Here is a 25,450-nt window from a genome sequence, read left to right on the forward strand (position 1 = left end):
ACTTTTCCCATTTATTAGACAAATTTTAATTTCTGTTTCTACTTTAAATTTGTCTCAGCAGATTTTCACCTGGTTGAGACTGCAAGCTGAGATCTGAACTTCCTGGAAGCTGACATGATTACTCACTGCCTCCTCGTATGGACCACCTAACCAGACACTTCTGAGGACTGCCCCTTTGCCCCTGCTGCGAACGGTAGTTTCAGAAGACGAGACCACCGGCCCAATATCCCGCCTACAGGCTGAAATGCCAAGTCAAAGGGGGCTCCCTGACATTATCTATTACCTTGGGGATTGCTTTTCCACACACACAATGCTTTCCCGCTACTACCTGTCTCCTCCACTGTTTCCCTGGTTTTGTGCCTTTTGGTAAAGATATTGCCAGGCTCCTCTTGTTATAAATGATGATGAAAATACCCCCATTCTCTTTTACCAATAAAGACTCAGGAGTCAGCTGCTGGGGTGCAAACTTGGTAGCTCTGAGAGACAGAGAAACCACCCAGCTGACCTTCCTTCTATGCACAGGTCTGAATTGAAACAACTCAAAAGTCTCACTAGCACAAAGTCAGTCAAGGAGGAAAACCCCAAAAACCCAAGCCCCCAAAGCCAGGGAACAGAGGACCTGAAGCCTAAGCTAAAGTCAGAGGTTGAGGTAAAGCCCCTTCTTCTCCAAGCTGTCTTTAAGCATCCCCCAGCCACACACACACACAATTCACAGTCCCTCCTACACCCTAATCTTGGCAACAGGTGTCTTGCTCTGAAAGTTGATTTAGGGTTAGATCCAGTAGCCAGAGAGCTCTTGAACCTAACTTGATTAGATCGTATCTAATAAAGAGATCTCTTGGATTAACGGTGTGTGCTAGGGCTAGAGGAGCCACACCATTATAAGCTGTTTACGAGAACAAAAAGCTTTTGGATTAAAGGTGTGTGTTATGATTCAACCAAACAGTAAAGAGGGTTTTGGAATTCACAATTTTGGTGTTCAAACTAGACTAAATATTGTACAAGAAACTTAACTGCCCCAATTTCTATGGGTTGGTTACTAGCTTAGAGAGTCTTCTTCTTTATTAATTCATTTTTTTTGTGAAGACAGGCTTTCACTGTGAACCAGATGCCCTGCCTTCTGAGTGCCGGGATTAAAAGCATGGGTGACCACGCCCAGCTGAGAGACCATTGACAATTGCTGAATAATGGACTAAAAGCCTTCTGTAGGTCTCAGGTTGTCTTTCAAAGTTCAGAAGAAGGAAAGATGTCTACCAAGTATGTTCAGTTTTAAATTGGCCAGCCATGGCAGCCCATATCTTTAATCCCAGGAGCCAGAACCACGGCAAAGACTGTTGCTTTGAAATACTGAGTTCCAGGATGGCCAGGCCTCTGTCAATAGACCCTGTCTCAAAAGGGGAATTTGAACTAGTTGAGGTCATTTCTTGTACATACTTGCTTTGTTCTATACAATTGGGTCTAACTACACAGCCTTAACACTCAAGAAAGCAGGGCCTTCCTCCTGCCTCAGCCTCCTAAGAGGGGATTAAAGGCTGCTGGCTCACCTCTTCTGATCCACCCTACACAACCAGGTTGTGATTTAATTACCACTTAGAGCTTTATAAAGGGCCAGTTCTCCACACAATGCTCAGTCTCCAGAATCCCAGGGAAGAGAACACAGCTCTAACTCCTCACTCCACACTCTCAGCCACCAGGACTCACTGAGCCCCAGTTCCAAGACCCTGTGGAGCAGATCAGGCCTCTGGAGAGTAATGCAGGTGACTTGTAGTGGTGTGAGTGAGTGAGTGAGTGTGTGTGTGTGTGTTTGGAGGTGGGAGGAGAGGACACCAACTGTCATGATGTGTTGAGGGTGTCTGGTTTGCCTGTTTCAGTTCCTCTCAGAAATGTTATAGCCCAATCTATGGGGTGTCTCTGACATGTATCTCCTCCCTTCCATGGGAACATGACATCATTTGGTTTCCATTCAGGGAGCCTCATGGAAGGTGTTGTGGACTGTGTTCAGAGCCATGACTCTTGGCAAGACTAGGTTAACTACCGTGATCGTGAACCTGCCTCCAGGATTCATTTCCACAGGGTTCTCCTCCAGTATTCATGGGAGGCCTTCCCTGCTTACACCAAGGTTTCCCCATAGGTGACAGAGAGGAGTCCTTTGTCTTCATGATGCTGGCTCCATCATCCACTCACAGCTAAGAGACAGAGATTCCTCAAGCAGGAAAAGGGCTTTACTATTCTCTTTATTCACTTTTCAACAGACACAAGAAAACCAAGGTGAATATTTGAGAAACATCACCACGGAATCCCAAGTGGGATGGAGTGAGAAGAATGCAAGACAAAGACCCTCAGGTATTCAGAGGTAACTCTGAGCAAAAACCCAAAATCTTCTACCATGTTTCATTTTTTGAGGTATCCTGCCGTAGGCAAGATCCCAAATGAGCACCTGTACCGTGTGTGCCAGGGACAGACTTGAGGTTGGATGTCTCTGACTTCTGTTCTTCTTGCATGAGATCCAAAATCTTAGAGGCTGTGTGTGCCACCAGGGGAGGGAAGTGGGTAGAATTTAGGTAGGGACAGCATCCTCAGGGAGCACTACTCCTGTGTGAGCCCTTTCTGTTCTTCAATACCTTTTCTACAACTGAGGACACCTGAAGTTGCAAATGAGTGTCCTCAATGCTGTTGAGAGCAGGGTAGAAGGCAGTCCTGCGCTAGCAAGCAAGTGTTCCTAATGTCTTGGTGACTGAATGAGATCGCTTGGCCTTCATAGTGCAGGATGCGTCCCTAAGTTAAGGTATGTAAATGGGTGGCAGCAAAGGCACTCATAGCAGCCCTGTGTTCCTTGCAGGTCCTTCCAGTAGCACATGGACAGACTCTGAAATCAGGGTCTTCCTGATGGAGTGGGAAGGTGTTGAACAGCAAGTTGGCCACCCAGGCAAGATGGTGCACAAGAAGACCAGTGCTCTGTGCCAGCGCCTTTCTCAGTGGGGCCTGAAGAAGAGCTGGACAAGTTGCTTCTACTTGCTGCTGAGCCTGCAGGATCTGCACAGGATTCTTTGTACTGAGAGGCCAAGGGTGGAGCCCCTGTTTTCTCCTTATAAGGAGGCCCTGTACAGAATCCTGGGCCTCCGTGTCCAGGAAAGCCCTGTCCCAGGTTAGTCTCTTCTGTGTTCATTCCCCTTTCAAGTCCCAGAGAGAGCAGCCTGAGCTGGCCTGTCCTCCATGAGCATAGAGCAGAGTCCACCCTGCAGGGAATCCCCATTCCCACAGGCTTCCTTGGCAGAGAACAGAAACCAAGGTCTGTCTTGTCTGTTGGTGTACTTTCTACTGTCAGCCCAAGAAAATGGAAATCGGACATGTTCAGGGTGGACCCAGACACACAGGACAGACCATTGCTTAGCAGGACTCAGGGAGATTGAGGATGCCATGCTTAGGAGCTGTTTCTTCTTCCCTTCAGGTCCTCTTTGTGATGGGTCTGGTGACCCCCGTCACTCCACGTACTGTCAAACGCCATGGAACCAGCCTTGGGACTATGGTGTCACTGTTCCTAGTGCAGAGCTTCAAGGGAACCCAGTGCCTATGATGTCCGAGGAGGATTCCCTGTTTTCCAGATGGGATCCCTGGAACCCTGACTCCCCGGATCAATTCCACAAGTATATCCTGTCTCTGTGCCGGAAGACCTAAGCTTCCAGCAGCCCTGGACCACTGTAGAATAACAGCACCCAGGCACTCAGTGAAGTCTGTGATGTTTTTTAAATTATATTTTCTGAAAAACAACCCAGAATCGTGCAACCCAGTGTCCGTGTCCATTTCCCTCTTCTCTCTCATATGAGAAACAAATGTGAAATTAAATAAATGTCTCTACCGTAACTCAACTGCCTTGTCTTGGTCACTTCCGTGGGGTACATGAGTAGAGAGGGGCAGCCAATTGTTCTTTGTAGGGGTTCATTCCCTGGAGTCCTGAGACTTGCTCTCTGAAGTCTGTGTCTATCTACCTTTGACCTGGAGATTCCTCTCACAACAGGGCAACATCTGCTCCATACTCAGCTGCTCATGCTCTTTTCGGTCTATTCCTCCTGCCACAGAATGCTTCTTCTTTGTTTCACAGCCTCAAATTTTCCATAAGGCAATGGAAACTGGTGTGAGGTTTCCATTCCACCATAGAAAGTACAAAGGCCATGCTTTCTACAATATGACACAAACAATCAATCAAACAAACAAACAAACAAACAAACAGAGGATGAGTCTTAGATCACAAATTGTTTCTGAGGGCAGGAAGGAAAGTGAACAGACTGGTGCTTCCAGACTGTACCCCATAGTCTCACATCCTTGACCATTTTGTCCACAGAAGGTTGCACTCTTTGTTATGGTTTGGGAGCTATGGTCCTGTTGGAGGAAGTGTGTCACTAAAGTTTAGTGTTGATGGTCCCAAGCCACTGTCATGTCCCAGTTCTCTGCTGTTTTTCTCTGGTTCATGGCTTGAGTTCTCCATCTGCCCTTTAGCTGCCCTGCCTTGGGTGACATTTGCTTCTAGTTCCCTACTCATTATAAACGGGGACCATGATTCATTAGAGAGAAGCCAGTGGCAACACCTTCATCACACCATCTGCAAGAAGAGCTCAGTACTCCTGTGGAAGGGGCAAGGGCTCAGGACACAGGCATTCAGGCTGTTAACAGTGCTCAGATGAACTGGTTTTTTTTTTTTTTTGCCCTGTTTTTGGAGACAGGTTTCCCTCTGTTTAGCTCTGGCTCTCCTGGGAACTTAGATCTGGAGATGTAATGCCAGGTTCATGGGACTCTCAGAGACCACTAGGAGATGACTGGTTTATAAAAGCAATCAAACTCAGGACTAAAGTCTCACTGACACAGCAGTAGAAAATTGGGACCCTCAGCTCTGAGTGAGCAGGATTTTTGAAGGGAAAGTCTGTGAGCAGGGGTTTCCATGACAGCAATCAGTGTAATATATGTTTCCATGACAGCCCAGAGTGTGGGGCACATGTCTTGATGGTACAGGATCAAGTAACAGTCAGAGGGGCGCGTTGACCTTCTCTGAGGCACATAACCACAGTTCCTTAAGGCATAGGACCACAATGGCTAAGGCATATCATCACAATGGCTATTCTTCTAAACTATATCTGAAACGTTGGGGAGAGTTTTCCCACCGGATTCCCAGCCGATTCTCATGGATTATTGCCAGGGAGATTATCTATTTTCTATAAAGCATTAATTCTGTATTACTCCCTGGAGGCTGTTGCTAGGAGAGTTAACCTTCTTTTCTGCCAAGTGTACATTCTTTGATATTTCCTGGTACCTGAATTCAACTCCCAATCAAGAAGGCTCTTTATTTCCAAATGGAGTTATACCCAGGCTAACTTAAACTCTTCATTCCCCCTTTTTCTTGTTATTAAAGAGGCCAATCTTGTGCTCTTGCAGTCCATGGTCAGCCTCAAACTGCTGGTACTGGGTTCTTATACTCATCGACTGTATAGTCCCTAGTCTTTGCCTAATATATCCTAACAACTTTTTAAGCATGATCCAATAATGACCAAAAGCAAAAGATCCTGCCTTGGAGCTGTTAGAATTCTGGCTTTGTAATCAAGTATTGTCGTACTAGTTTCTGCTCCAGCTCAGCAGGTCCCCAAGATAATAGCTAATGTCAGGGAGTCCCCTTGGACCTAGGATTTCAGCCTGTTAGGTGGGATTTGGGGCCGAGGATCTCCTTTTCTGAAACTGCTTCAGCGCTGACAATAGAACCATTGGCATCAGGGGCTAGGAAGGCTGAAATGCCAGCCAAAGGTTGGGCAATGGGGCATTCCTCAGAAACTTATGGATAGGTGATCCATCCGAGGAGGCAGTGAGCAATCATGTCAGCGTCCAGCAAGTTCAGATCTCAGCTCCATTCTTTTGAATGACCCAGACCTTTTCTTGATTTTTAGTCCATATAAAATTTTTATCAGAACCCTTTTCATTATTCTATCATTTTGACATAATATATCATAAAAACTTCAATTTTCTTAATTGGCTCAACTAATATGGCTTGGTTTCGTTTGGTAAAATTAACAGAATGAATCCCAAAGTCTTTTGTCCATCCCCAAAGAAATGGGAAACTGTTTCAAGTGCCCTGTTAGAATGCCCAAGTTCATTGTCTAAAATGCCTGATAAACCTCAAAATATTTCTTAGCCTTAAACATAATTTTTAAACCTGTTGTTGCAATATCAAAATAAGTTACCCATTTTAGAAATGAAGTCAGAAAATATAAGCAAAATTTTAAAGGTCAAAATCAAATTTTTATCACTGCAAACATTTCATTCAGTACTTTTAAAATCAATACCACGTGTATTATTTTGATGTTGGCGGCTAGCAAGACATATATATATATATACAAGTTCTTATATACAAACACATGGAGGTGCAGTTTTAATATTTTATAGTTTCAAACCTTATGATTTTTATAAAACTTTTTTTTAAGACAGGACAGAAATCGTGTAAAGTCTTAATCCATTTAGTAATCCATAATCAGACATCAACATATATGTTCATATATATATATAACATAGTTACCTTATATATCCCAAACCAACAAACAAGACTATAAATCTTAATTTTATTCCCTTTAGCTGTAATTTCAAGGGAGGATCATCTTGCTACCCATTGAATCCAATATTTATGACCATAGAGGCTTGCAGCTTTCTTATTGAGAGGTTGCTGTTTCCCCTCTAAGAGCTGTCTGCTTGCACAGAAGCCTTCAACATTTTTCAAAACCTGTTGTATCAATTTGAGCAGTAGCATCAGTCTGAAGGTTGGGTACTATAGGGGCTGACATCCCATATATAATCTCAAAGGGAGTTAAATCTAGCTGGTAAGGGGAATTCCTAACCCTATAAATGGAAAGGAGAGGAACATCACTCAGTCAGCGCCAGTCTATAAGGTCAGTTTACTGAAGGTGTCTTTTAATGTTTTATTTATTTTCTCTATCGTTCCTGAACTTTGGGGCCTATATCTCCAATCTGCAGCAATAAACTTAGCTACACTCTGACCTACCTTCGACACAATTGCTGGTCCAAGCATCCAGAGTTCAGCACTAAAGCCATTAATGTATTTCTGCCTAACTTTCCAATGTAACATGGAGATGGGGACTAAAAATACAGGCTAAGAAGAACTGACAAAAAGTGGCCCAGCTCTATTGGTGGCTGATTACCTACAGCTGTACCCACAGTTAAAATGTGAGAGTTTCAGATCATGGATACACTTAATTGTTGCTCATTCCATTGTAGGCAGTTTTACCTGTTACTCACAAAATGTTTCAGGAAATCAAAAAGTCATGAGACCTGAATTTGAGATAGCTCAAACAGAGCTCAGATGAGTTTTTTCCCTGGTCTGGGGATTCCTCACTTTTCCCATTTATTAGACAAATTTTAATTTCTGTTTCTACTTTAAATTTGTCTCAGCAGATTTTCACCTGGTTGAGACTGCAAGCTGAGATCTGAACTTCCTGGAAGCTGACATGATTACTCACTACCTCCTCGTATGGACCACCTAACCAGACACTTCTGAGGACTGCCCCTTTGCCCCTGCTGCGAACGGTAGTTTCAGAAGACGAGACCACCGGCCCAATATCCCGCCTACAGGCTGAAATGCCAAGTCAAAGGGGGCTCCCTGACATTATCTATTACCTTGGGGATTGCTTTTCCACACACACAATGCTTTCCCGCTACTACCTGTCTCCTCCACTGTTTCCCTGGTTTTGTGCCTTTTGGTAAAGATATTGCCAGGCTCCTCTTGTTATAAATGATGATGAAAATACCCCCATTCTCTTTTACCAATAAAGACTCAGGAGTCAGCTGCTGGGGTGCAAACTTGGTAGCTCTGAGAGACAGAGAAACCACCCAGCTGACCTTCCTTCTATGCACAGGTCTGAATTGAAACAACTCAAAAGTCTCACTAGCACAAAGTCAGTCAAGGAGGAAAACCCCAAAAACCCAAGCCCCCAAAGCCAGGGAACAGAGGACCTGAAGCCTAAGCTAAAGTCAGAGGTTGAGGTAAAGCCCCTTCTTCTCCAAGCTGTCTTTAAGCATCCCCCAGCCACACACACACACAATTCACAGTCCCTCCTACACCCTAATCTTGGCAACAGGTGTCTTGCTCTGAAAGTTGATTTAGGGTTAGATCCAGTAGCCAGAGAGCTCTTGAACCTAACTTGATTAGATCGTATCTAATAAAGAGATCTCTTGGATTAACGGTGTGTGCTAGGGCTAGAGGAGCCACACCATTATAAGCTGTTTACGAGAACAAAAAGCTTTTGGATTAAAGGTGTGTGTTATGATTCAACCAAACAGTAAAGAGGGTTTTGGAATTCGCAATTTTGGTGTTCAAACTAGACTAAATATTGTACAAGAAACTTAACTGCCCCAATTTCTATGGGTTGGTTACTAGCTTTTAGAGTCTTCTTCTTTATTAATTCATTTTTTTTGTGAAGACAGGCTTTCACTGTGAACCAGATGCCCTGCCTTCTGAGTGCCGGGATTAAAAGCATGGGTGACCACGCCCAGCTGAGAGACCATTGACAATTGCTGAATAATGGACTAAAAGCCTTCTGTAGGTCTCAGGTTGTCTTTCAAAGTTCAGAAGAAGGAAAGATGTCTAACAAGTATGTTCAGTTTTGAATTGGCCAGCCATGGCAGCCCATATCTTTAATCCCAGGAGCCAGAACCACGGCAAAGACTGTTGCTTTGAAATACTGAGTTCCAGGATGGCCAGGCCTCTGTCAATAGAGCCTGTCTCAAAAGGGGAATTTGAACTAGTTGAGGTCATTTCTTGTACATACTTGCTTTGTTCTATACAATTGGGTCTAACTACACAGCCTTAACACTCAAGAAAGCAGGGCCTTCCTCCTGCCTCAGCCTCCTAAGAGGGGATTAAAGGCTGCTGGCTCACCTCTTCTGATCCACCCTACACAACCAGGTTGTGATTTAATTACCACTTAGAGCTTTATAAAGGGCCAGTTCTCCACACAATGCTCAGTCTCCAGAATCCCAGGGAAGAGAACACAGCTCTACCTCCTCACTCCACACTCTCAGCCACCAGGACTCACTGAGCCCCAGTTCCAAGACCCTGTGGAGCAGATCAGGCCTCTGGAGAGTAATGCAGGTGACTTGTAGTGGTGTGAGTGAGTGAGTGAGTGTGTGTGTGTGTGTTTGGAGGTGGGAGGAGAGGACACCAACTGTCATGATGTGTTGAGGGTGTCTGGTTTGCCTGTTTCAGTTCCTCTCAGAAATGTTATAGCCCAATCTATGGGGTGTCTCTGACATGTATCTCCTCCCTTCCATGGGAACATGACATCATTTGGTTTCCATTCAGGGAGCCTCATGGAAGGTGTTGTGGACTGTGTTCAGAGCCATGACTCTTGGCAAGACTAGGTTAACTACCGTGATCGTGAACCTGCCTCCAGGATTCATTTCCACAGGGTTCTCCTCCAGTATTCATGGGAGGCCTTCCCTGCTTACACCAAGGTTTCCCCATAGGTGACAGAGAGGAGTCCTTTGTCTTCATGATGCTGGCTCCATCATCCACTCACAGCTAAGAGACAGAGATTCCTCAAGCAGGAAAAGGGCTTTACTATTCTCTTTATTCACTTTTCAACAGACACAAGAAAACCAAGGTGAATATTTGAGAAACATCACCACGGAATCCCAAGTGGGATGGAGTGAGAAGAATGCAAGACAAAGACCCTCAGGTATTCAGAGGTAACTCTGAGCAAAAACCCAAAATCTTCTACCATGTTTCATTTTTTGAGGTATCCTGCCGTAGGCAAGATCCCAAATGAGCACCTGTACCGTGTGTGCCAGGGACAGACTTGAGGTTGGATGTCTCTGACTTCTGTTCTTCTTGCATGAGATCCAAAATCTTAGAGGCTGTGTGTGCCACCAGGGGAGGGAAGTGGGTAGAATTTAGGTAGGGACAGCATCCTCAGGGAGCACTACTCCTGTGTGAGCCCTTTCTGTTCTTCAATACCTTTTCTACAACTGAGGACACCTGAAGTTGCAAATGAGTGTCCTCAATGCTGTTGAGAGCAGGGTAGAAGGCAGTCCTGCGCTAGCAAGCAAGTGTTCCTAATGTCTTGGTGACTGAATGAGATCGCTTGGCCTTCATAGTGCAGGATGCGTCCCTAAGTTAAGGTATGTAAATGGGTGGCAGCAAAGGCACTCATAGCAGCCCTGTGTTCCTTGCAGGTCCTTCCAGTAGCACATGGACAGACTCTGAAATCAGGGTCTTCCTGATGGAGTGGGAAGGTGTTGAACAGCAAGTTGGCCACCCAGGCAAGATGGTGCACAAGAAGACCAGTGCTCTGTGCCAGCGCCTTTCTCAGTGGGGCCTGAAGAAGAGCTGGACAAGTTGCTTCTACTTGCTGCTGAGCCTGCAGGATCTGCACAGGATTCTTTGTACTGAGAGGCCAAGGGTGGAGCCCCTGTTTTCTCCTTATAAGGAGGCCCTGTACAGAATCCTGGGCCTCCGTGTCCAGGAAAGCCCTGTCCCAGGTTAGTCTCTTCTGTGTTCATTCCCCTTTCAAGTCCCAGAGAGAGCAGCCTGAGCTGGCCTGTCCTCCATGAGCATAGAGCAGAGTCCACCCTGCAGGGAATCCCCATTCCCACAGGCTTCCTTGGCAGAGAACAGAAACCAAGGTCTGTCTTGTCTGTTGGTGTACTTTCTACTGTCAGCCCAAGAAAATGGAAATCGGACATGTTCAGGGTGGACCCAGACACACAGGACAGACCATTGCTTAGCAGGACTCAGGGAGATTGAGGATGCCATGCTTAGGAGCTGTTTCTTCTTCCCTTCAGGTCCTCTTTGTGATGGGTCTGGTGACCCCCGTCACTCCACGTACTGTCAAACGCCATGGAACCAGCCTTGGGACTATGGTGTCACTGTTCCTAGTGCAGAGCTTCAAGGGAACCCAGTGCCTATGATGTCCGAGGAGGATTCCCTGTTTTCCAGATGGGATCCCTGGAACCCTGACTCCCCGGATCAATTCCACAAGTATATCCTGTCTCTGTGCCGGAAGACCTAAGCTTCCAGCAGCCCTGGACCACTGTAGAATAACAGCACCCAGGCACTCAGTGAAGTCTGTGATGTTTTTTAAATTATATTTTCTGAAAAACAACCCAGAATCGTGCAACCCAGTGTCCGTGTCCATTTCCCTCTTCTCTCTCATATGAGAAACAAATGTGAAATTAAATAAATGTCTCTACCGTAACTCAACTGCCTTGTCTTGGTCACTTCCGTGGGGTACATGAGTAGAGAGGGGCAGCCAATTGTTCTTTGTAGGGGTTCATTTCCCTGGAGTCCTGAGACTTGCTCTCTGAAGTCTGTGTCTATCTACCTTTGACCTGGAGATTCCTCTCACAACAGGGCAACATCTGCTCCATACTCAGCTGCTCATGCTCTTTTCGGTCTATTCCTCCTGCCACAGAATGCTTCTTCTTTGTTTCACAGCCTCAAATTTTCCATAAGGCAATGGAAACTGGTGTGAGGTTTCCATTCCACCATAGAAAGTACAAAGGCCATGCTTTCTACAATATGACACAAACAATCAATCAATCAAACAAACAAACAAACAGAGGATGAGTCTTAGATCACAAATTGTTTCTGAGGGCAGGAAGGAAAGTGAACAGACTGGTGCTTCCAGACTGTGCCCCATAGTCTCACATCCTTGACCATTTTGTCCACAGAAGGTTGCACTCTTTGTTATGGTTTGGGAGCTATGGTCCTGTTGGAGGAAGTGTGTCACTAAAGTTTAGTGTTGATGGTCCCAAGCCACTGTCATGTCCCAGTTCTCTGCTGTTTTTCTCTGGTTCATGGCTTGAGTTCTCCATCTGCCCTTTAGCTGCCCTGCCTTGGGTGACATTTGCTTCTAGTTCCCTACTCATTATAAACGGGGACCATGATTCATTAGAGAGAAGCCAGTGGCAACACCTTCATCACACCATCTGCAAGAAGAGCTCAGTACTCCTGTGGAAGGGGCAAGGGCTCAGGACACAGGCATTCAGGCTGTTAACAGTGCTCAGATGAACTGGTTTTTTTTTTTTTGCCCTGTTTTTGGAGACAGGTTTCTCTCTGTTTAGCTCTGGCTCTCCTGGGAACTTAGATCTGGAGATGTAATGCCAGGTTCATGGGACTCTCAGAGACCACTAGGAGATGACTGGTTTATAAAAGCAATCAAACTCAGGACTAAAGTCTCACTGACACAGCAGTAGAAAATTGGGACCCTCAGCTCTGAGTGAGCAGGATTTTTGAAGGGAAAGTCTGTGAGCAGGGGTTTCCATGACAGCAATCAGTGTAATACATGTTTCCATGACAGCCCAGAGTGTGGGGCACATGTCTTGATGGTACAGGATCAAGTAACAGTCAGAGGGGCGCGTTGACCTTCTCTGAGGCACATAACCACAGTTCCTTAAGGCATAGGACCACAATGGCTAAGGCATATCATCACAATGGCTATTCTTCTAAACTATATCTGAAACGTTGGGGAGAGTTTTCCCACCGGATTCCCAGCCGATTCTCATGGATTATTGCCAGGGAGATTATCTATTTTCTATAAAGCATTAATTCTGTATTACTCCCTGGTGGCTGTTGCTAGGAGAGTTAACCTTCTTTTCTGCCAAGTGTACATTCTTTGATATTTCCTGGTACCTGAATTCAACTCCCAATCAAGAAGGCTCTTTATTTCCAAATGGAGTTATACCCAGGCTAACTTAAACTCTTCATTCCCCCTTTTTCTTGTTATTAAAGAGGCCAATCTTGTGCTCTTGCAGTCCATGGTCAGCCTCAAACTGCTGGTACTGGGTTCTTATACTCATCGACTGTATAGTCCCTAGTCTTTGCCTAATATATCCTAACAACTTTTTAAGCATGATCCAATAATGACCAAAAGCAAAAGATCCTGCCTTGGAGCTGTTAGAATTCTGGCTTTGTAATCAAGTATTGTCGTACTAGTTTCTGCTCCAGCTCAGCAGGTCCCCAAGATAATAGCTAATGTCAGGGAGTCCCCTTGGACCTAGGATTTCAGCCTGTTAGGTGGGATTTGGGGCCGAGGATCTCCTTTTCTGAAACTGCTTCAGCGCTGACAATAGAACCATTGGCATCAGGGGCTAGGAAGGCTGAAATGCCAGCCAAAGGTTGGGCAATGGGGCATTCCTCAGAAACTTATGGATAGGTGATCCATCCGAGGAGGCAGTGAGCAATCATGTCAGCGTCCAGCAAGTTCAGATCTCAGCTCCATTCTTTTGAATGACCCAGACCTTTTCTTGATTTTTAGTCCATATAAAATTTTTATCAGAACCCTTTTCATTATTCTATCATTTTGACATAATATATCATAAAAACTTCAATTTTCTTAATTGGCTCAACTAATATGGCTTGGTTTCGTTTGGTAAAATTAACAGAATGAATCCCAAAGTCTTTTGTCCATCCCCAAAGAAATGGGAAACTGTTTCAAGTGCCCTGTTAGAATGCCCAAGTTCATTGTCTAAAATGCCTGATAAACCTCAAAATATTTCTTAGCCTTAAACATAATTTTTAAACCTGTTGTTGCAATATCAAAATAAGTTACCCATTTTAGAAATGAAGTCAGAAAATATAAGCAAAATTTTAAAGGTCAAAATCAAATTTTTATCACTGCAAACATTTCATTCAGTACTTTTAAAATCAATACCACGTGTATTATTTTGATGTTGGCGGCTAGCAAGACATATATATATATATATATACAAGTTCTTATATGCAAACACATGGAGGTGCAGTTTTAATATTTTATAGTTTCAAACCTTATGATTTTTATAAACCTTTTTTTTAAGACAGGACAGAAATCGTGTAAAGTCTTAATCCATTTACTAATCCATAATCAGACATCAACATATATGTTCATATATATATAAAACATAGTTACCTTATATATACAAAACCAACAAACAAAACTATAAATCTTAATTTTATTCCCTTTAGCTGTAATTTCAAGGGAGTAACATCTTGTTACCTATTGAATCCAATATTTATGACCATAGAGGCTTACAGCTTTCTCATTGAGAGGTTGCTGTTTCCCCTCTAAGAGCTGTCTGCTTGCACAGAAGCCTTCAACATTTTTCAAAACCTGTTGTATCAATTTGAGCAGTAGCATCAGTCTGAAGGTTGGGTACTATAGGGGCTGACATCCCATATATAATCTCAAAGGGAGTTAAATCTAGCTGGTAAGGGGAATTCCTAACCCTATAAATGGAAAGGAGAGGAACATCACTCAGTCAGCGCCAGTCTATAAGGTCAGTTTACTGAAGGTGTCTTTTAATGTTTTATTTATTTTCTCTATCGCTCCTGAACTTTGGGGCCTATATCTCCAATCTGCAGCAATAAACTTAGCTACACTCTGACTTACCTTCTTCACAATTGCTGGTCCAAGCATCCAGAGTTCAGCACTAAAGCCATTAATGTATTTCTGCCTAACTTTCCAATGTAACATGGAGATGGGGACTAAAAATACATGCTAAGAAGAACTGACAAAAAGTGGCCCAGCTCTATTGGTGGCTGATTACCTACAGCTGTACCCACAGTTAAAATGTGAGAGTTTCAGATCATGGATACACTTAATTGTTGCTCATTCCATTGTAGGCAGTTTTACCTGTTACTCACAAAATGTTTCAGGAAATCAAAAAGTCATGAGACCTGAATTTGAGATAGCTCAAACAGAGCTCAGATGAGTTTTTTCCCTGGTCTGGGGATTCCTCACTTTTCCCATTTATTAGACAAATTTTAATTTCTGTTTCTACTTTAAATTTGTCTCAGCAGATTTTCACCTGGTTGAGACTGCAAGCTGAGATCTGAACTTCCTGGAAGCTGACATGATTACTCACTGCCTCCTCGTATGGACCACCTAACCAGACACTTCTGAGGACTGCCCCTTTGCCCCTGCTGCGAACGGTAGTTTCAGAAGACGAGACCACCGGCCCAATATCCCGCCTACAGGCTGAAATGCCAAGTCAAAGGGGGCTCCCTGACATTATCTATTACCTTGGGGATTGCTTTTCCACACACACAATGCTTTCCCGCCACTACCTGTCTCCTCCACTGTTTCCCTGGTTTTGTGCCTTTTGGTAAAGATATTGCCAGGCTCCTCTTGTTATAAACGATGATGAAAATACCCCCATTCTCTTTTACCAATAAAGACTCAGGAGTCAGCTGCTGGGGTGCAAACTTGGTAGCTCTGAGAGACAGAGAAACCACCCAGCTGACCTTCCTTCTATGCACAGGTCTGAATTGAAACAACTCAAAAGTCTCACTAGCACAAAGTCTGTCAAGGAGGAAAACCCCAAAAACCCAAGCCCCCAAAGCCAGGGAACAGAGGACCTGAAGCCTAAGCTAAAGTCAGAGGTTGAGGTAAAGCCCCTTCTTCTGCAAGCTGTCTTTAAAGATCCCCCAGCCACACACACACACAATTCACAGTCCCTCCTACACCCTAATCTTGGCAACAGGTGTCTTGCTCTGAAAGTTGATTTAGGGTTAGATCCAGTAGCCATAGATCTCTTGAACCTAACTTGATTAGATCGTATCTAATAAAGAGATCTCTTGGATTAACGGTGTTTGCTAGGGCTAGAGGAGCCACACCATCATAAGCTGTTTATGAGAACAAAAAGCTTTTGGATTAAAGGTGTGTGTTATGATTCAACCAAACAGTAAAGAGGGTTTTGGAATTCGCAATTTTGGTGTTCAAACTAGACTAAATATTGTACAAGAAACTTAACTGCCCCAATTTCTATGGGTTGGCTACTAGCTCAGAGAGTCTTCGTCTTTATTAATTAATTTTTTTGTGAAGACAGGCATTCACTTCATACTAGATGCCCTGCTGTCCTGGACTCCATGTGTAGACCAGGCTGGACTCAAACTCACAGAGGTTCAGCTGACTCAGCCTTCTGAGTGCTGAGATTAAAAGCATGGGTGACCATGCCCAGCTGAGAGACCATCGATAATTACCGAATAATGGACTAAAAGCATTCTGTAGATCTCAGGTTGTCTTTCAAAGTTCAGAAGAAGGAAAGATGTCTAACAAGTATGTTCAGTTTTGAATTGGCCAGCCATGGCAGCCCATATCTTTAATCCCAGGAGCCAGAACCACAGTAAAGACTGTCGCTTTGAAATTCTGAGTTCCATGATGGCCAGGCCTCTGTCAATAGACTCTGTCTCAAAAGGGGAATTTGAACTAGTTGAGGTCATTTCTTGTACATACTTGCTTTGATCTATACAATTGTGTCGAAATACACAGGCTTAACACTCAAGAAAGCAGGGCCTTCCTCCTGCCTCAGCCTCCTAAGAGCGGATTAAAGGCTGGTGGCTCACCTCTTCTGATCCACCCTACACAACCAGTTTGTGATTTAATTACCACGTAGAGCTTTATAAAGGGCCAGTTCTCCACACAATGTTTAGTCTCCAGAATCCCAGGGAAGAGAACACAGTTCTACCTCCTCACTCGACACTCTCAGCCACCAGGACTCAGTGAGCCTTAGTTTCAAGACCCTGTGGAGCAGATCAGGCCTCTGGAGAGTAATGCAGGTGACTTGTAGTGGTGTGAGTGAGTGAGTGAGTGTGTGTGTGTGTGTGTGTGTGTTTAGAGGTGGGAGGAGAGGACACCAACTGTCATGATGTGTTGAGGGTGTCTGGTTTGCCTGTTTCAGTTCCTCTCAGAAATGTTATAGCCCAATCTATGGGGTGTCTCTGGCATGTATCTCCTCCCTTCCATGGGAACATGACATCATTTGGTTTCCATTCAGGGAGCCTCATGGAAGGTGTTGTGGACTGTGTTCAGAGCCAGTACAACTTGGCAAGACTTGGTTAGGTACCGTGATCATGAACCTGCCTCCAGGATTCATTTCCACAAGGTTCTCCTCCACTATTCATGGGAGGCCTTCCCTGCTTACACCAAGGTTTCCCCATAGGTGACAGAGAGGAGTCCTTTGTCTTCATGATGCTGGCTCCAGCATCCACTCACAGCTAAGAGATAGAGATTCCTCAAGCAGGAAAAGGGCTTTACTATTCTCTTTATTCACTTTTCAACAGACATAGAAAACCAAGGTGAATATTTGAGAAACATCACCACGGAATCCCAAGTGGGATGGAGTGAGAAGAATGCAAGACAAAGACCCTCAGGTATTCAGAGGCAACTCTGAGCAAAAACCCAAAATCTTCTACCATGTTTCATTTTTTGAGATATCCTGCCATAGGCACGATCCCAAATATGAACACCTGTACCGTGTGTGACAGGGACAGAGTTGAGGTCGGGGGTCTCTGACTTCTGTTCTTCTTGCATGAGATCCAAAGTCTTAGAGGCTGTGTGTGCCACCAGGGGAGGGAAATTGGTAGAATTTAGGTAGGGACAGCATCCCCAGGGAGCACTACTCCTGTGTGAGCCCTTTCTGTTCTGTAATACATTTTCTACAACTGAGGACACCTGCAATTGCAAATGAGTGTCCTCAATGCCATTGAGAGCAGGTTAGAGGATAATCCCGGGCTAGCAAGCAAGTGTTCTGTTGTAAATGGTAATTAATATTTACTATTGGTTTATCTTCTGCCAATGCTGCCGTTGATCCTAAACTGTATAACCAAATCACCACACAGAGACTGGGTTTTTAGTTAACCTAGAACACAGTGCTGGGCAATATTTACTCCCTGCCAAACCTTCAAGCCCTCAGTTTCCTAACATTTAGATTTCCCACATTATACTTGCTTTCTGTAATTTTAGGTTTGGTTCATGCTCCACCTCCTCCAAGATCTCTCCTCCAGCTCTGCTCTCCTTTCTCTCCTCCTCTCTCTCCTCCCACTCCTTTCACCCCTTCTGTCTCCTCCCCTCTTTTCTGTCCTCTAGCTCCTCCCTGCTCAACATTGTATGTAGTTGCTTTATCTTTGTCTTGTTTACGCAAGAGTTGAGACAGGATGCTTATAATGAGTATCACAATGCAATATCCGGATTGAAACCAGAGAGTTGGAGGTGGGGAAATCAGCGTTTGAATTAAGAAGGGTAAGGCCTATACCTTTTAAAAGAACATTATACCGACAGTGTTCCTAATGTCTTGGTGACTGAATGAGTTGTCTTTGCAATCACAGTGCAGGAAGAATCCCTATGTTAAGGTGTGTAAATGGGTGGCAGCAAAGGCACTCATCGCAGCCCTGTGTTCCTTGCAGGTCCTTCCAGTAGCTCATGGACAGACTATGAGATCAGGATCTTCCTGATGGAGTGGGAAGGTGTTGAACAGCAAGTTGGCCACCCAGGCAAGAAGGTGCACAAGAAGACCAGGGCTCTGTGCCAGCGCCTCTCTCAGTGGGGCCTGAAGAAGAGCTGGACGAGTTGCTTCTACTTGTTGCTGAGCCTGCAGGATCTGCACAGGATTCTTTGTACTGAGAGACCAAGGGTGCAGCCCCTGTTTTCTCCCTATAGGGAGGCCCTGTACAGAATCCTGGGTCCCCATGTTCAGGAAAGCCCTGTCCCAGGTTAGTCTCTTCTGTGTTCATTCACCTTTCAAGTCCCAGAGAGAGCAGCCTGAGCTGGCCTGTCCTCCATGAGCATAGAGCAGAGTCCACCCTGCAGGGAATCCCCATTCTCACAGGCTTCTCTGGCAGAGAGCAAAAACCAAGGTCTGTCTTGCTCTTGGTGTACTTTCCACTGTCTACCCAAGGGAATAGAAATCGGACATGTTCAGGGTGGACCCAGACACACAGGACAGACCATTGCATAGCAGGACTCAGGGAGAGTGAGTATGCCTTGCTTAGGAGCTCTGATTCTTCTTCCTTTCAGGTCCTCTTTGTGATGGGTCTGGTGACCCCCAACTCTCCATGTATTGTCATCCTTCCTGGAACCAGCCTTGGGACTATGGTGTCCCTGTTCCTCGTGCAGAGCTTCAAGGGAACCCAGTGCCTATGATGTCCAAGGAGGATTCCCTGTTTTCCAGATGGAAGCCCTGGAACCCCGACTACCATCTTTCAGCTCCACACCTGCATCCTGCCTCTGTGCCAGGAGATTCAAGCTTCCAGCAGCCCTGGTCCACTGCAGAATAACAGCACCCAGACACTCACTGAAGTCTGTGCTGTTTTTTAAAGTGTATTTCCTGAAAAAAACCCAGAATCGTGCAACCCTGTGTCTGTGTCCATTTCCCTCTCCTATCTCCTATGAGAAACAAATGTGAAATTAAATAAATGTCTCTACAGTAACTCAACTGCCTTGTCTTGGTCACTTCCACAGTCAATTGTTCTTTGTAGGGGTTCATTCCCTGGAGTCCTGAGACTTGCTCTCTGCAGTCTGTGTCTATCTAACTTTGACCTGGAGATTCCTCTCACAACAGGGCAACATCTGCTCCATACTCAGCTGCTCATGCTGTTTTCATTCTAGTCCTCCTGCCACAGAATGCTTCTTCTTTGTTTCACAGCCTCAAATTTTCCATAAGGCAATGGAAACTGGTGTGAGGTTTCCATTCCACCATAGAAAGTACAAAGGCCATGCTTTATACAGTATGATACAAACAAACAAACAAACAAACAAATAAACAAACAAACAAACAGAGGATGAGTCTTAGATCACAAATTGTTTCTGATGGCAGGAAGGAAAGTGAACAGACTGGTGCTTCCAGACTGTGACCCATAGTTTCACATCCTTGACCTTTTAGTCCACAGAAGGTTGCATTCTTTGTTATGGTTTGGGAGCTATGGTCCTGTTGGAGGAAGTGTGTCACTAAAGTTAAGTGTTGATGGTCCCAAGCCACCTGTCATGTCCCAGTTCTCTGCTGTTTTCCTCTGGTTCATGGCTTGAGTTCTCCATCTCCCCATTAGCTGCCCTGCCTTGGGTGACATTTGCTTCTAGTTCCCTACTCATTATAAACGGGGACCATGATGCATTAGAGAGAAGCCAGTGGCAACACCTTCATCACACCATCTGTAAGAAGAGCTGAGTGGTCCTGTGGAAGGAGCAAGGGCTCAGGACACAGGCATTCAGGCTGTTAACAGTGCTCAGATGAACTTTTTTTTTTTTTGCCCTGTTTTTGGAGACAGGTTTCCCTCTGTTTAGCTCTGGCTCTCCTGGGAACTTAGATCTGGAGATGTAATGCCAGGTTCATGGGACCCTCAGAGACCACCAGGAGATGACTGGTTCATAAAAGCAATCAAACTCAGGACTAAAGTCTCACTGACACAGCAGTAGAAAAGTGGGACCCTGAGCTCTGAGTGAGCAGGATTTTTGAAGGGAAGGTCTGTGAGCAGGGGTTTCCATGACAGCAATCAGTGTAATACATGTTTCCACGACAGCACAGAGTGTGGGGCACATGTCTTGATGGTACAGGATTAAGTAAGAGTTAGAGGGGCGAGGTGACCTTCTCTGAGGCACATAACCACAGTTCCTTAAGGCATAGGACCACAATGGCTAAGGCATATCATCACAATGGCTATTCTTCTAAACTATATCTGAAACGTTGGGGAGAGTTTTCCCACCGGATTCCCAACCGATTCTCATGGATTATTGCCAGGGAGATTATTTATTTTCTATAAAGCATTAATTCTGTATTACTCCCTGGAGGCTGTTGCTAGGAGAGTTAACCTTCTTTTCTGCCAAGTGTACATTCTTTGATATTTCCTGGTACCTGAATTCAACTCCCAATCAAGAAGGCTCTTTATTTCCAAATGGAGTTATACCCAGGCTAACTTAAACTCTTCATTCCCCCCTTTTCTTGTTATTAAAGAGGCCAATCTTGGGCTCTTACAGTCCATGGTCAGCCTCAAACTGCTGGTACTGGGTTCTTATACTCATCGACTGTATAGTCCCTAGTCTTTGCCTAATATATCCTAACAACTTTTTAAGCATGATCCAATAATGACCAAAAGCAAATGATCCTGCCTTGGAGCTGTTAGAATTCTGGCTTTGTAATCAAGTACTGTCGTACTAGTTTCTGCTCCAGCTCAGCAGGTCCCCAAGATAATAGCTAATGTCAGGGAGTCCCCTTGGACCTAGGATTTCAGCCTGTTAGGTGGGATTTGGGGCCGAGGATCTCCTTTTCTGAAACTGCTTCAGCGCTGACAATAGAACCATTGGCATCAGGGGCTAGGAAGGCTGAAATGCCAGCCAAAGTTTGGGCAATGGGGCATTCCTCAGAAACTTATGGATAGGTGATCCATCCGAGGAGGCAGTGAGCAATCATGTCAGCGTCCAGCAAGTTCAGATCTCAGCTCCATTCTTTTGAATGAGCCAGACCTTTTCTTGATTTTTAGACCATATAAAATTTTTATCAGAACCCTTTTCATTATTCTATCATTTTGATATAATATATTATAAAAACTTCAATTTTCTTAATTGGCTCAACTAATATGGCTTGGTTTCATTTGGTAAAATTAACAGAATGAATCCCAAAGTCTTTTGTCCATCCCCAAAGAATTGAGAAACTGTTTCAAGTGCCCTGTTAGAATGCCCAAGTTCATTGTCTAAAATGCCTGATAAACCTCAAAATATTTCTTAGCCTTAAACATAATTTTTAAACCTGTTGTTGCAATATCAAAATAAGTTACCCATTTTAGAAATGAAGTCAGAAAATATAAGCAAAATTTTAAAGGTCAAAATCAAATTTTTATCACTGCAAACATTTCATTCAGTACTTTTAAAATCAATACCACGTGTATTATTTTGATGTTGGCGGCTAGCAAGACATATATATATATATATATATATATATATATATATATATACAAGTTCTTATATACAAACACATGGAGGTGCAGTTTTAATATTTTATAGTTTCAAACCTTATGATTTTTATAAACCTTTTTTTTAAGACAGGACAGAAATCGTGTAAAGTCTTAATCCATTTAGTAATCCCTAATCAGACATCAACATATATGTTCATATATATATAAAACACAGTTACCTTATATATCCAAAACCAACAAACAAAACTATAAATCTTAATTTTATTCCCTTTAGCTGTAATTTCAAGGGAGGAACATCTTGCTACCCATTGAATCCAATATTTATGACCATAGAGGCTTGCAGCTTTCTTATTCAGAGGTTGCTGTTTTCCCTCTAAGAGCTGTCTGCTTGCACAGAAGCCTTCAACATTTTTCAAAACCTGTTGTATCAATTTGAGCAGTAGCATCAGTCTGAAGGTTGGGTACTATAGGGGCTGACATCCCATATATAATCTCAAAGGGAGTTAAATCTAGCTGGTAAGGGGAATTCCTAACCCTATAAATGGAAAGGAGAGGAACATCACTCAGTCAGCGCCAGTCTATAAGGTCAGTTTACTGAAGGTGTCTTTTAATGTTTTATTTATTTTCTCTATCGCTCCTGAACTTTGGGGCCTATATCTCCAATCTGCAGCAATAAACTTAGCTACACTCTGACTTACCTTTGACACAATTGCTGGTCCAAGCATCCAGAGTTCAGCACTAAAGCCATTAATGTATTTCTGCCTAACTTTCCAATGTAACATGGAGATGGGGACTAAAAATACATGCTAAGAAGAACTGACAAAAAGTGGCCCAGCTCTATTGGTGGCTGATTACCTACAGCTGTACCCACAGTTAAAATGTTAGAGTTTCAGATCATGGATGCACTTAACTGTTGCTCATTCCATTGTAGGCAGTTTTACCTGTTACTCACAAAATGTTTCAGGAAATCAAAAAGTCATGAGACCTGAATTTGAGATAGCTCAAACAGACCTCAGATGAGTTTTTTCCCTGGTCTGGGTTTTCCTCACTTTTCCCATTTATTAGACAAATTTTAATTTCTGTTTCTACTTTAAATTTGTCTCAGCAGATTTTCACCTGGTTGAGACTGCAAGCTGAGATCTGAACTTCCTGGAAGCTGACATGATTACTCACTGCCTCCTCGTATGGACCACCTAACCAGACACTTCTGAGGACTGCCCCTTTGCCCCTGCTGCGAACGGTAGTTTCAGAAGACGAGACCACCGGCCCAATATCCCGCCTACAGGCTGAAATGCCAAGTCAAAGGGGGCTCCCTGACATTATCTATTACCTTGGGGATTGCTTTTCCACACACACAATGCTTTCCCGCCACTACCTGTCTCCTCCACTGTTTCCCTGGTTTTGTGCCTTTTGGTAAAGATATTGCCAGGCTCCTCTTGTTATAAACGATGATGAAAATACCCCCATTCTCTTTTACCAATAAAGACTCAGGAGTCAGCTGCTGGGGTGCAAACTTGGTAGCTCTGAGAGACAGAGAAACCACCCAGCTGACCTTCCTTCTATGCACAGGTCTGAATTGAAACAACTCAAAAGTCTCACTAGCACAAAGTCAGTCAAGGAGGAAAACCCCAAAAACCCAAGCCCCCAAAGCCAGGGAACAGAGGACCTGAAGCCTAAGCTAAAGTCAGAGGTTGAGGTAAAGCCCCTTCTTCTCCAAGCTGTCTTTAAAGATCCCCCAGCCACATTGAATCCAATATTTATGACCATAGAGGCTTGCAGCTTTATTATTGAGAGGTTCCTGTTTCCCCTCTAAGAGCTGTCTGCTTGCATAGAAGCCTTCAACATTTTTGAAAACCTGTTGTATCAATTTGAGCAGTAGCATCAGTCTGAAGGTTGGGTACTATAGGGGCTGACATCCCATATATAATCTCAAAGGGAGTTAAATCTAGCTGGTAAGGGGAATTCCTAACCCTATAAATGGAAAGGAGAGGAACATCACTCAGTCAGCGCCAGTCTATAAGGTCAGTTTACTGAAGGTGTCTTTTAATGTTTTATTTATTTTCTCTATCGCTCCTGAACTTTGGGGCCTATATCTCCAATCTGCAGCAATAAACTTAGCTACACTCTGACTTACCTTCGACACAATTGCTGTTCCAAGTCCCTCCTACACCCTAATCTTGTCAACAGGTGTCTTGTTGACACAATTCACAGTCCCTCCTACACCCTAATCTTGTCAACAGGTGTCTTGCTCTGAAAGTTGACTTAGGGTTAGATCCAGTAGCCAGAGAGCTCTTGAACCTAACTTGATTAGATCGTATCTAATAAAGAGATCTCTTGGATTAACGGTGTGTGCTAGGGCTAGAGGAGCCACACCATTATAAGCTGTTTAGGAGAACAAAAAGCTTTTGGATTAAAGGTGTGTGTTATGATTCAACCAAACAGTAAAGAGGGTTTTGGAATTCGCAATTTTGGTGTTCAAACTAGACTAAATATTGTACAAGAAACTTAACTGCCCCAATTTCTATGGGTTGGCTACTAGCTTAGAGAGTCTTCTTCTTTATTAATTCATTTTTTTTGTGAAGACAGGCTTTCACTGCGAACCAGATGCCCTGCCTTCTGAGTGCCGGGATTGAAAGCATGGGTGACCACGCCCAGCTGAGAGACCATTGACAATTGCCGAATAATGGACTAAAAGCATTCTGTAGGTCTCAGGTTGTCTTTCAAAGTTCAGAAGAAGGAAAGATGTCTAACAAGTATGTTCAGTTTTAAATTGGCCAGCCATGGCAGCCCATATCTTTAATCCCAGGAGCCAGAACCACGGCAAAGACTGTTGCTTTGAAATACTGAGTTCCAGGATGGCCAGGCCTCTGTCAATAGAGCCTGTCTCAAAAGGGGAATTTGAACTAGTTGAGGTCATTTCTTGTACATACTTGCTTTGATCTATACAATTGGGTCTAACTACACAGCCTTAACACTCAAGAAAGCAGGGCCTTCCTCCTGCCTCAGCCTCCTAAGAGGGGATTAAAGGCTGCTGGCTCACCTCTTCTGATCCGCCCTACACAAACAGGTTGTGATTCAATTACCACGTAGAGCTTTATAAAGGGCCAGTTCTCCACACAATGCTCAGTCTCCAGAATCCCAGGGAAGAGAACACAGCTCTACCTCCTCACTCCACACTCTCAGCCACCAGGACTCACAGAGCCCCAGTTCCAAGACCCTGTGGAGTAGATCAGGCCTCTGGAGAGTAATGCAGGTGACTTGTAGTGGTGTGAGTGAGTGAGTGAGTGTGTGTGTGTGTGTGTTTGGAGGTGGGAGGAGAGGACACCAACTGTCATGATGTGTTGAGGGTGTCTGGTTTGCCTGTTTCAGTTCCTCTCAGAAATGTTATAGCCCAATCTATGGGGTGTCTCTGGCGTGTATCTCCTCCCTTCCATGGGAACATGACATCATTTGGTTTCCATTCAGGGAGCCTCATGGAAGGTGTTGTGGACTGTGTTCAGAGCCATGACTCTTGGCAAGACTAGGTTAACTACCGTGATCATGAACCTGCCTCCAGGATTCATTTCCACAGGGTTCTCCTCCAGTATTCATGGGAGGCCTTCCCTGCTTACACCAAGGTTTCCCCATAGGTGACAGAGAGGAGTCCTTTGTCTTCATGATGCTGGCTCCAGCATCCACTCACAGCTAAGAGACAGAGATTCCTCAAGCAGGAAAAGGGCTTTACTATTCTCTTTATTCACTTTT

The 25,450-nt window shown here is 44.2% G+C and overlaps 3 protein-coding genes across 3 annotated transcripts; all 3 read left to right on the forward strand.

The window, feature by feature from the left end:
- Positions 1 to 2,793: 2,793 nt before the first annotated feature.
- On the forward strand, positions 2,794 to 3,675 carry LOC132646529 (putative uncharacterized protein MSANTD5). The gene is made up of 2 exons (XM_060365064.1): positions 2,794 to 3,145; positions 3,449 to 3,675. Exons 1-2 carry the CDS (start codon positions 2,794 to 2,796, stop codon positions 3,673 to 3,675), a joined length of 579 nt encoding a protein of 192 aa, XP_060221047.1.
- Positions 3,676 to 10,175: 6,500 nt separating this feature from the next.
- LOC132646530 (putative uncharacterized protein MSANTD5) lies at positions 10,176 to 11,057 on the forward strand. The gene is made up of 2 exons (XM_060365065.1): positions 10,176 to 10,527; positions 10,831 to 11,057. Exons 1-2 carry the CDS (start codon positions 10,176 to 10,178, stop codon positions 11,055 to 11,057), a joined length of 579 nt encoding a protein of 192 aa, XP_060221048.1.
- A 7,105-nt stretch (positions 11,058 to 18,162) lies between these two features.
- On the forward strand, positions 18,163 to 19,147 carry LOC132646531 (putative uncharacterized protein MSANTD5). The gene is made up of 2 exons (XM_060365066.1): positions 18,163 to 18,514; positions 18,819 to 19,147. Exons 1-2 carry the CDS (start codon positions 18,163 to 18,165, stop codon positions 19,076 to 19,078), a joined length of 612 nt encoding a protein of 203 aa, XP_060221049.1. The 3' UTR covers positions 19,079 to 19,147.
- Positions 19,148 to 25,450: the final 6,303 nt, after the last annotated feature.

The sequence above is a fragment of the Meriones unguiculatus genome, chromosome 11, assembly GCF_030254825.1.
Source record: "Meriones unguiculatus strain TT.TT164.6M chromosome 11, Bangor_MerUng_6.1, whole genome shotgun sequence".
NCBI classification, from domain to species: Eukaryota; Metazoa; Chordata; class Mammalia; order Rodentia; family Muridae; genus Meriones; species Meriones unguiculatus.